The 12918-nt window shown below is 50.9% G+C and overlaps 1 protein-coding gene across 4 annotated transcripts in view; it reads left to right on the top strand.

Annotated features, from left to right (window-relative positions):
• Nucleotides 1–1581: 1581 nt before the first annotated feature.
• The window catches only part of MICALL2 (MICAL like 2), a 35422-nt gene continuing 24085 nt past the window's right edge, over nucleotides 1582–12918 (top strand). For all 4 annotated transcript variants that reach the window (XM_079321175.1, XM_079321174.1, XM_079321173.1 and 1 more), the window contains exons 1-3: nucleotides 1582–1836; nucleotides 9283–9331; nucleotides 12718–12859. In XM_079321175.1, the coding sequence (XP_079177301.1) occupies nucleotides 1694–1836; nucleotides 9283–9331; nucleotides 12718–12859 (334 nt within the window). In that variant the 5' untranslated portion in view covers nucleotides 1582–1693. The remainder of the gene's footprint in view (nucleotides 1837–9282; nucleotides 9332–12717; nucleotides 12860–12918) is intronic.

Here is a 12918-nt window from a genome sequence, read left to right as displayed (position 1 = left end):
TATTAATGTATATTATCCATATCATGTCACAGAAACGCCGTTAATATATTATATGTATTATTGATTATTTTTAGCTAATTTATAGGCAGCTGTTTAAGCGTTACCTTGCCTCTTCTCGTGTTTTGCCAGCTGCGTGAGGTCTGGTGAGTTATTTTATGGGATGCGGGGCAGCTGTTGCGAGCTGCCAGGGGAGGGACGGGGAGGAACGCTCGGTGTTTGCAGCCCGGAGCATTCCGTGATTTCACGGCACTGCTGGCTGTCCCGGCACGGACAGAGCCTGCTCCGGCCGGGCTCCTTCCCTCGCCACGGACACCTCTGCTCCCTGCTGGCTTTCCTCCTGTGCTGTGTATTCTCCCTTTTTCTGGGCAGGGGCTGAGCAGGGACCGGGCACGTTCTGGGCAGGTTTTGGGCAAATTCTGAGCAGGGTCTGGGCAGATTCTGGGCAAATTCTGGGCAGGTTCTGAGTAACTTCAGGGCAGGTTCTGAGCAGGGTCTGGGCAGATTCTGGGCAGGTTCTGAACAGGGTCTGGGTAAGTTCTGGGCAGGTTTTGGGCAAATTCTGGGCAGGGTCTGGGCAGGTTCTGAGCAGGTTCTGGGTAAGTTCTGGGCAGTTTCTGGGCAGGTTCTGAACAGGGTCTGGGTAAGTTCTGGGCAGGTTTTGGGCAAATTCTGGGCAGGGTCTGGGCAGATTCTGGGTAAATTCTGGGCAGGTTTTGGGCAAATTCTGGGCAGGTTCTGAGTAACTTCAGGGCAGGGTCTGGGCAGGGTCCGGGCACGTTCTGGGCAGGTTTTGGGCAAATTCTGGGCAAGTTCTGGGTAATTCTGGGCAGGTTCTGAGCAGGGCCTGGGCAGATTCTGGGTAAGTTCTGGGCAGGGTCCGGGCACGTTCTGGGCAGGTTTTGGGCAAATTCTGGGCAGGGTCTGGGCAGGTTCTGAGCAGGTTCTGGGTAAGTTCTGGGCAGTTTCTGGGCAGGTTCTGAACAGGGTCTGGGTAAGTTCTGGGCAGGTTTTGGGCAAATTCTGGGCAGTTTCTGGGCAGGTTCTGAACAGGGTCTGGGTAAGTTCTGGGCAGGTTTTGGGCAAATTCTGGGCAGTTTCTGGGCAGGTTCTGAACAGGGTCTGCGTAACTTCTGGGCACGGTCCGGGCACGTTCTAGGCAGGTTTTGGGCAAATTTTGGGCAGAGCTCGTCCTCCCTCCTCTCGTCCCCGGGCAGGGCTCTGGCGCTCCGGCCCCGCTCACTCGCGGCGTTATTTGGTGATGCCGGCCGCGTACCCGCCCCTCACAGCTCACGATTATCCAGCGGGCAGTTACATTTAGGTGATTTACTGTGCTTTTCAACTTTCTCCTCCAAATGCGCAGAAGACATCCCTCCCAGCGTGAAATGTGATTCACGCTTGGTGGCAGGACGTTTCGAGGTTTTTGTGCGGGAGCGGAGGAAACTCTCCTGGCCCTCGGTAGCAGCGGCCGCCCCGGTGCCGCCGCCCGCGCCCTGAGGCGAGGCGCTGCCGCAGCCGCGCCTTCCCCGCCGCTCCTCCGCCCTTTCCCCGCCGCTCCTCCGCCCCTCGCCCGCCTCCTTCCCCGCCTACCGCTGCCGCTCCGGCCGCCACCCGCCGGCTGCTCGGCCCGGGCTGGGCTCGGCTCGATGCGGAGGGTCCCCGGCCCTGCCCGGCCCCCGCCGGCTCCCCGCGGGCCATGGCGGCCATCCAGAACCTGCAGCTGTGGTGCCGGCAGCAGTGCGAGGGCTACCGCGATGTCAGCATCACCAACATGACCACCTCGTTCCGCGACGGCCTCGCCTTCTGCGCCATCCTGCACCGACACCGCCCCGACCTCATGTGAGTACCGTGCCGGGCGTCGAGGGCCGCGCCGGGGCTGCGTCCATCGAGCTGTGGACGAGCTGTGGCCATTGAGCTGTGGATGGGCTTTGGCCATCCTGCTGTCCATGGAGCTGTGGATGGGCTGTGACCATCCTGCTGTCCATTGAGCTGTGGATGGGCTTTGGCCATCCTGCTGTCCATTGAGCTGTGGACGGGCTGTGGCCATCGAGCTGTGGTTGGGCTTTGGCCATGGACCTGTGGATGAGCTGTGGCCATCCTGCCGTCCATCGAGGTATGGATGATCTGTGGCCATCCAGCTGTGGATGGGCTTTGGCCATCCTGCTGTCCATGGAGCTGTGGATGTGCTGTGGTCATCCTGCGGTTCATTGAGCTGTGGATGGGCTTTGGCCATCGAGCTGTGGATAGGCATTGGCCATCGAGCTGTCCATAGAACTGTGGATGAGCTGTGGCCATCCCACTGTCCATCAAGCTGTGGATGGGCTGTGGCCATCCTGCTGTTCATTGAGCTGTGGCTGGCTGTGGCCATCCTGCCGTCCATCAAGCTGCAGACCCCCGGTTCTCCATCCACCCAAGAACCCTCTCCAGGCTGTGGCCATCCCACCATCCATCAAGGTGTGGGTGGGCTGTGGCCATCCCACCATCCATCAAGGTGTGGGTGGACTGTGGCCATCCCACCATCCATCAAGGTGTGGGTGGACTGTGGCCATCCTGCTGTCCATCGAGCTGTGGATCCTCATCTTTCCCCTCCCTGAGCTCTTGCCCTCCCTATGGGCACATCACCAGCAGCATTCTGTTCACACCCACGCTGAGAATCTCCAAGTGAAAGCTCCGCTCTCCCAGCCTACATGATGTTTTTTTCCATGCATTTTTCTCTTTTCTTCCCTCAGTAGCTGGATTATAAATGTTCTAAATGCATCCTTTCCATTGCAAAACAAGTTCAGGCACTGATCTTTGGGGCAGCATTTCCTCCTTTGCTGCTGTGTTTGCTCTGGCTGGGCTCTCCTTGCTCAGCCCAGCAGCAGCTCAGCACTCACAAGTCGTGAGGCAAGGGCTATTTAAACAAGATGCAGTAAAAGGGCAGGGCCCACAGCCACTGGAGTCCTGCACATCCTTGTTTTTCCCATCTAGAGCTCTGTCTGGGAGGTTGAGTGCTTTCCATACCTTGCTGGTGCCATGTGGGTTTTGAACTGTCTCTGCTCAAATGTTAACATCTGAGAAGGTGAATGGCCAAGGGAGTCATAGATCCTGTGTCATAGTTGGACTTTTTCTTCTGGGCTCTTTGAGATGGGGAGATTGAGGTGGAAGATGAAAAGAGTGGAGAGAGTGCCCAGGAGTATTGATTTAAGCATTAGGTCTGTCCTGGTCAGATGTGCCCAGCTAGGTGAGGAACAAGTTGGGTGGTCTGTACTGCAGTTTTCCTCCTGTCCTACGTATTCTCCATTTTTCTTCATCCTGCCAGGATAGCCTGCCACATGGGTTTGTGTGCAGACATTCCTCTTGTATGTGTCTTGCTTCTGGTTGAATCCAAGAGAAGGTCTCTTGTTTTCTGTCCTCTGTTGTCCTGAAATTTGACAGAAGCTGAAGCAGGCTTGGGCAGCAGGAGGTTACCTCAGGAGCTCCAGGCACGCTTTGTTGTCCCAGTGCTTGGGCAGTCACCGTGGTGTTGCTGTGTATGACTTCCTGACGTGTTGTCAGGTCCATGTGACTCCAGATATTTCCTTTCCTTCCTTTGATTCACAGCCCCAAAAATACAAAACACAGGGGCAGAAAGGTTGAGGTGTTCTTGTGGAGGGGCTGACTGCTTCCTGCAGCTGGCCCATCCGGAGCATGGCTGTACACAGGGGCTCAGCCATGAGACAGCTGGAATAATCCTGTTGCTCAGTTTAGTGAGTTGTTTATAATCCTTCAACTGTGCAAAAAGGGTTGTGGATAGACATCTCTTAAATAAATTTTCCTGTGCTGATGAGGGAAGATGTTCCTTGAGGCATCTCTCTGTTCCCATTCATTTTCTTTTATGGTGGACATTCTGCCTGACTTTGTTTGGGGCATCACAAAAGCTCTTTCTGACTCAGACCAGCTCAGCAAGGGCTGCCTGAAGGTTAAAGTTAGAGAAGCCTTTATTTGTGACCTCCTTCTCAGTGTCAGTGCTGTAATACAGGAGAGCACCACATGTATTATGGGCAAAGTCCTGCTGGAAGGAAATGGTGTTTTCAGGCGGTTGGTGGCCAGAATTACCAGGTGCCATGTGTCAGATCCTGGGGCAGAATAGTTGTGCAGATTCCCCATGTATCCCCAAAAGCTTCTCTGAGTGTTCTTGGTGCAATGTACAACAGTGGAGAAGTGCAGCTTGGTGCATGTGTGGCTGTGACTTCTCCTTCCCAGGGCTCCATCCTGGGCTCCTGTCCTTGCTTCTCTTAAAGATCCTAGTTAAAGATTAAAAACATCAGACTGAAAGTAAAACTAGAGAGGGGGATTTGGTGTTTGGAGTGCTTGGTGTGTTTCCAGCAGCTCTGCTGCATTGGTCACTTGCAGAAAAGGATTCAGTCACAGCCTCGGTTTTGCAACAGTGTGTTTTCTGTCTTGGTTTACACAAATTACATTCCTGGGCTGAGTGCAGGGGATTTCTCCTGCGGGAGCCTGAAAAATTACCAGGAAAGCTTCAAGCTCAAAACATGGACATAAACATGCATCTTGTGGTGTATGTGGCTCAGACTGGTGTGAGTCTCTCCTTCCTTCCTGTTTTCTTGCTGGAAAACATATGGAAAATATGATAACTTCTCTCAAACTTAGCTGCTGTTGGCTTGTGTGTTACCAATGAACAGGGTAAGCTGTGGAAAATTAGAAATGCATTTCCCACTCACTTCCCACTCATGCAAGGATGCTCAAGGGGAGTGGAGGTCCATGCTGAATTACCATGGAAATCCACTGCTCTTTTGTCCCAGATGAAGAGTGCTTTAGAGTCAGTCCCAGCTGGGCACACACGCTGTGTCAGGCAGGCTGCAGCCCATTTTCTGGGATGTTTGTAGAGCTTGGGGACATCTCTTGTCAGAGGAACATGAAGCCTCACAGCAGTGTGGTAGGAGGCTGAGGTCAGCAGCTGCCAGATGTGGTGGTGAAGGTTGTGCAAGCTTCAGCCACAATTTTAGTGGCCTTGTCCTGATAAATGAGTTAGAAGAGGCAGGGGAGCTGTGCACGCTCACTCAGATATTAATACCAGATGTCAAGGAAAGGTTTTGGTTAAGATCCTTCTCTTCATCCTGGATCTTGCTCTTTCCCAGACTGCAGGCTGGTGTTCTGGGAATGGGCTGGTGGTGAAATCCCCTTTGGCAGCTGAGCAGCAGCAGTGCTCTTTGCTCCAGCAGCATTTCCAGGTCAGTGTCAGCTCAGCAGGGCAGGATGAGGTCATGCTGGCCCTGCTGGGGTTGGGTTCTGCAGACTCTCCCAGTAGAAGGCTGGGGTGAAGCAGAGCCTCCTGCTTGGCCTGGTGGGTTTGTGGTTTGTGTGACAGGGGGAGGATGGCTCAGGGTCATTTCAGCAGCATTCTGTCACTTGCCAGCCAGGGCATGGCAGTGTGGGGCAGCATTCCTGAAAGGGGGATGAGCACATGGGGGACATCTCCCACCTGGAATTCCCAGCCTTGTCCCACCCCTCCAGCTTTGCATCTCCAGAAAGAGCACAGCTGAAAGGTCCTGCTCCCAGTAGAGCATGCTGGATTTGAGCCCCCTGTTCAACGACTGTGAGCTGGCAAAGGTTGCCTCACTCTTTTACAGTGATCCTTTTGTCTGTGGGAAGATAGTTTGTAACTATAGTGCAGAAAATAATTTTCCTCGAATGATTCCAGCTGTACTGATTACCAAGAAGTGCAAACAGCCTTGCCTGCCCAGTGAGGATGGGAATTATAGAAGAGTGGGCTAGCTAGTAGAGAGCTATAGTTGCAGTTGAAGTCTGAGACCCAGAGTCTGCTGCAGTTTGGGGTGGAGTGTGCTGGCTGTGCTGTGAGGAGGCAAGGGACATGCAGTTGTGTAAGGGACAGTCAGGGTAAGGTGGACAGGTTTGGGTTTAGCCAGTCATGCAGAAGGAAGAAGGGAACTTGAGAAGAGAAGGAGTCAGGGCTGTGTGGAGCTGCCTGTAAGGAAAGGAGTCAGTGCTGTGTAGAGAAATATATTTTGATTTAGCATTTAGATTAGCCAGCTGCTGTGCAGGAGAGGAATATGCAGGTTTAACATAGTCCTTTGGAGACAAATACTGAGGGCTGTTATCAGTTTTTCACTTACTTCCCACAACAACAAACCCTGCAGAAACTTTCCTAGGAGCAGCTCCAGCAGGTTCTAGCTCTGAAACAGCCTCAGACTGAGCATCACTCTCCTGTTCTTCAGCTTCATTTCATTCCCTTTTCCCTTCATCCCATCATTTTTCCCAATGTCTTTTCACACTCTGACACTGAAAGCAGAGCTTGTGTTGGTCTTAAAGTCATGTGCCCTAGTCCCCAACAACATGCTGTGGAAGGCATAGTCACTGGTTTCAATGTCCTTTTTTCAATAAAGCTTTCCATGTCAACAAAACATCACTTTTTTCACGTGATATTGGCTGCACATCTTATTGTCTGTAGAGAAAATAGCACAAAAGTACCAAAAAACAGAAACTTTTTTTTGGTGCCATCGAGGCTCTGGGATTTTTTTTCTTTCAGTCTGCTCCAAGGTCAAGTTTCCAATCAAGTTAGTGCTTGCAGCAGCAGGGTTTCCTCCTGTGGAAGCACATGTGCTTGCAGAGGACTGTGGCATGTTTGTGAGTGCTGGGTCTGTGCAGCTGGAGCAGGGGGGTGGTCACAGAGATGTGTGGGCATGAGAAATGTTCAGCCACTGATTTGCTAAGGGAAAGGGTTTTTTTCAGAGCTGAACACTCCTCTGCTATTCCTGTGCTAGTGAACTCCACTCTGATTTGTTTCCAACACTGGAGGCCTCTCTTGGGTCACATTTATATTTTTCACATTTTCCAATTAATTCAGTTGCCTGTGTTTTCTCAGTGGAGAATTCCTGCTTCTCTGTTTGTATTACCATTGCTATCTTAGGATTACATTGGTCCAGAGAGCTTTGATATTCCAAGATAGGAGATGCATCAACAAGATGGATTTCCAGAAGAAATATTATATGTAAGCAGTTCACCTGACTAGCCAGGAGAAGAATGATGCTGAGAGGAGGCTCATGAAATGACCAAGTAACCTGGTTGTTTACACTTTCTTTTGAAGAATAGAAGGGGATTTGAGACATTCACCATCAAAAGGTTGGGGTTTTAGGTCTCTGCTGCATGCCAGGGAATGCACACACCACCACAGCCAACAGCACTGAGTGTGGCTGAAGGCCACTGACCAACAAGAAATGGGAATTCCAGTGCCTTGCATGTCAGAATGACCAAGGAAGCTGGAACTCCCCTCTGTTCTTGCAGTGTTCTGCTGCATTTCCATGCTACAGAGACTATTTGGGTGCAGAACTGTGAGTGAGGCAAAGAGCTGAAGTCACCTCCTTCAGCTGGGTCTTAAAAAAGCCAATTTTCTGGCCTGACTTAACCCAAGGATGGTTGCATCTATTGTTTCACTGAGACTTTTTTGGAGCATGATTATTTGTGTTGCTCTTTTTAATCCATTGTTTCAGGGAAGGGAAATCTTTGGGCAGGAGCACTGCTTGAAGAAAAACCTCTGCAATTCCCTTTGATTTTGCACAGGAAAGAGTCTGTGGTTTAGAGGTGGGATGTGCCTTGTCTTTACATCCTCTTTGGGGGAGTTTAACCTCAGGGACTTATCTGTCATTCTTTCTCTCCTTATCCACATAGCAATACCAGATGTGGGAAGCAGGGAGGAGGCATAGGCTGTGGCATGATGAGGAAGCCTGGTTAAGGTGCCTCTCTTATTTATGATGTAATGCTCCACTTTCTGTGCTGAGTAGATAAAGGACCTGGCTTGCTCCTTGCTGTTACAAGCAGTGGAAAAATTCCCCTGCTGCAATACAGATCATGTGTTTCTCTCATGAATAGGTCACTGCATGCCAGCTTTGCCCTGGCTCTCAGGGTTATTCTCCTGGCTCATCCCAGAGGTGAGAGATGGGCTGAGAAGGTGGCTCCACACCAGGTGTAAAGGTGCTACATACCAAAAATGCAAAGCTGGTGCTGTTTTCTGTTTATCAGTGAGAATTCCCTCTCAGGTGTCAGCCTCTCACTCAGCTCTGTGCCAGCAGACACAAGGATTGTAAGGTGAAACAGGGTTCTCAGAAAGGAATTGACCCTGCCAAGCTGCCTGGGCAGGAGGAAGCAGTGTTGGAGAGCAGGGCTGCCAGCCAACAGCCAGTTTTGTATTCCCTGTTTAGCAAGTACCAGTCAGATTAAAACAAAGCTGATGGTGGCTGTTTCCTAAGCAAGGGACACACTCTGCTGTGGGTGAGGGAGCAGGCTGTGTTGTGATTCCACTTCCAGCAGCACGAGCTCTCCCCTGTGCTTTCACCCCTGTCCCAGCACAGCCCAGGTTCTGATTGCCAGCACAGTGCAGGGACAGTGGCATCAGAGGGAAAGCAAATCTGGGGAAAGGTGAAGAGGGAAGTGATGTCTGGGGGACAGCAGAAAGGAGTTGTTGACTTTGGCTTGGATTTGTGAACAGTAGTTGTCACTTCCTTTTCAGTTACTGATTATGATCACAAATCAAAAGTTACAGCCCTGGGGAAAGCAGAGTAAGATTTCTACTGGCAACTTTGGTGTTAATCAGATGCAGTATGGTGTGGGTAGAGGTTTTCCCAGGCAGATCCCTGGTGCTGTTTTTGTGGAGTTCTGCCAGAAGAAAAAAGAGGATTTGAAGCCTGAATTTGTGCTGCTGGACCCAGGAGCTTCTGAGATCAGGGGATATGGGTGTGTTGGAGAAGCATGTGGTACATGCAGAGTGTGAGGGATCCATGAGAGACCTCCTTGGAGCTGAGCTCTCTCTCTGTGGAGACAACTTTCAAGACAGGAGAAGAACATGGATGTGACTGGAAAGTACTTTTGGGGAGAGACTGTTAATACCTGGCCAGGAGGTGTTGGAGTGTCTTTTTGAGGTGGAAGAGAAGCAAGGCTTTTCTGGGGGCCCCATGAATTAAAGGTTGCTCCTGGCTGTCTCAGCAGAACCCCTCAATCTGCCTGGGATGTTTTTGCACCATCATGTCCTGTCCACAGGCAGCTGTGGGAGCCAGCCCTGCAAAGGTAGATGTGCCAAGATTGTCTTGTGCTGTGCCTGCTGCACATCTCTGTCCTGGGTACAGCAGGTCTGTGACTCTCTGGGGGGATCTGCCCTCTCTAGAGCTGTCCAAGGGTGGGATGGGGTGCTCTGTCCCTTGAGCCAGTGAAGCTGTCAGAGATTTGAGAGCTGGAAGTGGAGCAGCTCACTCTGCATCACCAATCTGAAATTTTTCTCTTTCTGTATTTTAGAAACTTTGACTCCCTCAGAAAAGAAAATGTGTACGAGAACAACAAGTTGGTAAGTGACTTTTAAAATGTTTACTTTTGGTTTAGTGTGTGACCTGGCACTTTGCTTATGTGATTCAGCAATAGAAACCCTGCAGACACTGTGTGCCCATTGTGCTGTGTTCCAATCCTTTGCCTTATTCTGCACCTTCCAGCCTTCTCCTTTGAACAGCAATGTCCAGCCTGGCAGGCTGCACCTTCAGACTGTTCATACTTCTTAGGTGGCCACACAGTGATGCCTGTTCCCAGGAGCTCAGACAGAGGGGTGCTAGAGCTCAAAACATGGACATGTTGAGTATGTGATGCTCCTGAGGGATGCAGCAGGAATGGGAGGTAGCTAATGAGAGAGGGGAAGCACAGGGAGTGTCCTCCCACTTCTGTTCCTTCCTGCTGCAGGGGATCAAGGTGATACATCCTTAAACCTGTTGCTGCCTGGACACTTCACTCCAGCCTGGTATTGGAGTTTCTCATGCTCTTTCCACAAAGAAAATAGAAGTTAGGCAGGCCAACTACCTCCTGCTGCAGTGGATTCTAGCATGGTCTTAGTGATCCAAGGAAGGATTTTCTGCACCCTCTCTCCATTGCAAAAGGAGAGACAGTGAATTATAACACTTCTCTTTCCTTGGCATTGCTCCACACTGTTTCATGGCTGCTTGGCAGGAGCTTGGGCTAGGAATGAACCATGGCAGCTTACCCTTGTCAGGGCTGGAGGAGTGACATGCTCTCAGACACTGAGCTGACTGAACAGCTTCTTGCCTCTGGAAGAGCTAAACTTGTCCTGCTATGGCTCCTTCTGCCCTGCTTCATCCCTGGCCTTGTCCACAGCTCCCATCACAGCCCCCCTGTCCCCAGGCTGGGGCTGCAGTCTGTGGGCAGTTAGGGGAGATTCAGACCATGCATTTTGCCCTGGAGATTTGGTATTTGGCAGGAGTTGGGGCCTCTTTGCTGTGCAAGCATATCTTGGCTGAGGTGCTGAGGATCTCTGAGTGCTGCTCCTTGTCCAGCTGGGCTGATGCTGTCTGCTTGTGTCTGGGAAATGAGCTCTGTGAGCTGCCTCCACTGCTTTCATTAATGAAAAGCTTCTTTGTGCTTCTCATAAAGAGTTACTCCCCTCCTTTGTTGCAGTCTGTGTGTCCCTTCCTCCCCCTTTCTTAGTTTCTTTTATGTCCTTTGTTTTGCTGTCTCTTCCTTGCTCCACCTGCTGTGGGATGAGTTGTCTGTGGTGTCCTTTCACTGCTGCTGTCCTGCTGCCTTGGCTGTGCAGTGTGTGGGATTGACCCTCCACCTCCCTGTGCTCCTGGGCTGGCCTCTCCCTTGGGCTGCTCTCCATCCCAGCTCCTACACTTCCTTGCTCTGGCTGTCCTTGGGTTAGGAGTGGGCCTGATTTCTCCCAGCATTATTCCTCTGCTAATGTCCAGACCCATCTTGATGCCTTACTTATCAGAGGCTTCTTTTCAAGGGCTGTATTGTGCATGCAAAGCAGCCTTGTTTGAACCACAATTTCTTATGTAAGGTCATCTGTAAAGGAAGAATGTGTCACTTCTCGGGTGCCACAAGATCAGCCACAAACCCTAGAAAAATTTGAGTTTGTGGCTTTTTTTTTTTTGCTAGAGATTTCAAAAAGATATAAAGGGGAGTAAAGTTTCTAGAAGCTTGAAGTCAGTGCTGGTGATGTGATGGAGCAGGCAGAGCCTGTGCCATGCCAGCTCAGGTGGCCTCAGTCGTATCTCTTTCCCATTTTGCATGGACATGGCAGAAGTGACACTTCCTTCCCCTGGAAAGCACTTGGAGTTGCAATGATGAAAAACATGATGCAAAAACAACATATTGGTCCTTTAAAGGCCAGCCTGGGCAGGAGAAGGGCAGGTGGGTCCTGTTGGGTCTCCAGGCAGGAGCAGCTCCCAGGAACACGAGGATGCTGCAGGCACAGGAACACCATGTCCTAATGCTGCTCTCTGCATTGCTCACCTGCCTCTGGCCAAACCAGGTGGTGCACAGAGCATCCAGACAGCCCCTCACACATGTCCCAGTGTCACCTTTGGCACAGTGTGGCTGGAGGTGGCATGACCTGTATTCCCACTAATCCTCACACCAGGAATGTCCAGCAAGAAAACTCCACTGGTCAGACCAGTTGTGCAGCCATGGCAGTGGGGAGCACTCCAAAGAATGTATTAAGTACCAGTTTACAAGACTGGAAAGTGCCAGGCTGGGCTGGCAGCTGGGGTGACACAGCTGGTGGTAACTGGCTGAAAGCATTTTTAATGTCAGCTCTGTTACATTTTTACTGGGATACCCAATGGAAAAAAATGGTAATTATCTTGCTGAAAAATAGTGGCTGTTTGTTTCTTCTAAGCAGGAATGGTTGGCTTGTACACCAACACTGTGTGTGTCCGTGCCAGAGGTCAGATGTGGAGGGGTTTAATGTATTCAAGTTTTTTTTTTTAACCCTTTCACTGTGGACTTTAGCAGTAGCCTTCCTTGTGCTTCTGGTCCTGCAAGTGCTGTTTTCCTTTGCTATATTGGCATTTCAAGAGGGATGCTCCAAAGGGGGAGGAAAATTCTTTTTTCCTCCTAAGCTGGGAAGGAACAAGGCTGGAGAAGGTCCTTAGTAAAAGCCTTAAACTGAGCTGAGCAAGGGTGAAGTTTGGATGTTGTAATTTTTTTTTATATTCGATGAAAGGCTTTTCTTCAGAGGCAAGAGAAAATAGCTTTTGCCTCCTTAACCTGCAGTTTCAAAGCAGAGGGAACCACAAAGAGGAATATTTACCCCAAATACATGTCAGGCAGCATGGAAACAGTTAAACTAGAAGGGAGCTATCAGGAATTCTTCTGCCTTACTCCTTTTCTCCCCCTTTCTGGTCTGGGAGAGCAGGGTCCCTCCTGCAGCCCAAGATTTCCCATTTTCAGATGGAGAAGAGCAGGCAGTAGGAGGCAGGAAGCTTTAACATTTGCTCAGCACTCAGAGATGCAAACTGCCTGCAAGCACCTAGCAGCCCACCATTAATTGGGGAGTGCTCCAGGTTGGGCTGGAGCCTGGAAACCAGTCTGCCAGCCTGGACTGACACATCCCCTTCTGCCAGGCCTGGCTCTCTGCAGCTGTGCACTCACACACAGGCAGGCTGGAGGGAGAGCAGGGGAAGCCCAGGTGAGTTAGTGTGCACTGAGCTATGGCCAGCTTGCCAGGCCAGATTGCTGGCTGCTTGCCTGGGTTTCTCAAGGCAGTGGCTGGAAGCCATGACTCTGTTGGTTCCTACAATGTAGGAGTTAAACTGGTGCAGCTGTTCCCCAGTAGAGTTATTATTTGAGTGGGGCTGTTTGCAGTGCACTTTCTTACTTATGATGAGGACTGGTGTGGATAAGACCCCTCTATTTTTGTTTCTTTTTTTTCCCCTTCTCCAGGCATTTCAAGTGGCAGAGGAGCAGCTGGGGATCCCAGCCTTGCTGGATGCAGAGGATATGGTTGCTCTGAGGGTACCAGACAGGCTGAGCATCCTCACCTATGTTTCCCAGTATTACAATTACTTCCATGGACGGTCTCCTAGTAAGTGCCATATTCCCTGGAGGGGTGGGAAGGATCAGGGCTTCATTTCATGCTTTCCC

The sequence above is a fragment of the Erithacus rubecula genome (genome assembly GCF_903797595.1).
Source record: "Erithacus rubecula genome assembly, chromosome: 17".
In the NCBI taxonomy this organism is placed as follows: Eukaryota; Metazoa; Chordata; class Aves; order Passeriformes; family Muscicapidae; genus Erithacus; species Erithacus rubecula.
The sequence above is the reverse complement of the archived record's forward strand: the minus strand, read 5'-3'. Positions and strand labels throughout refer to the sequence as shown.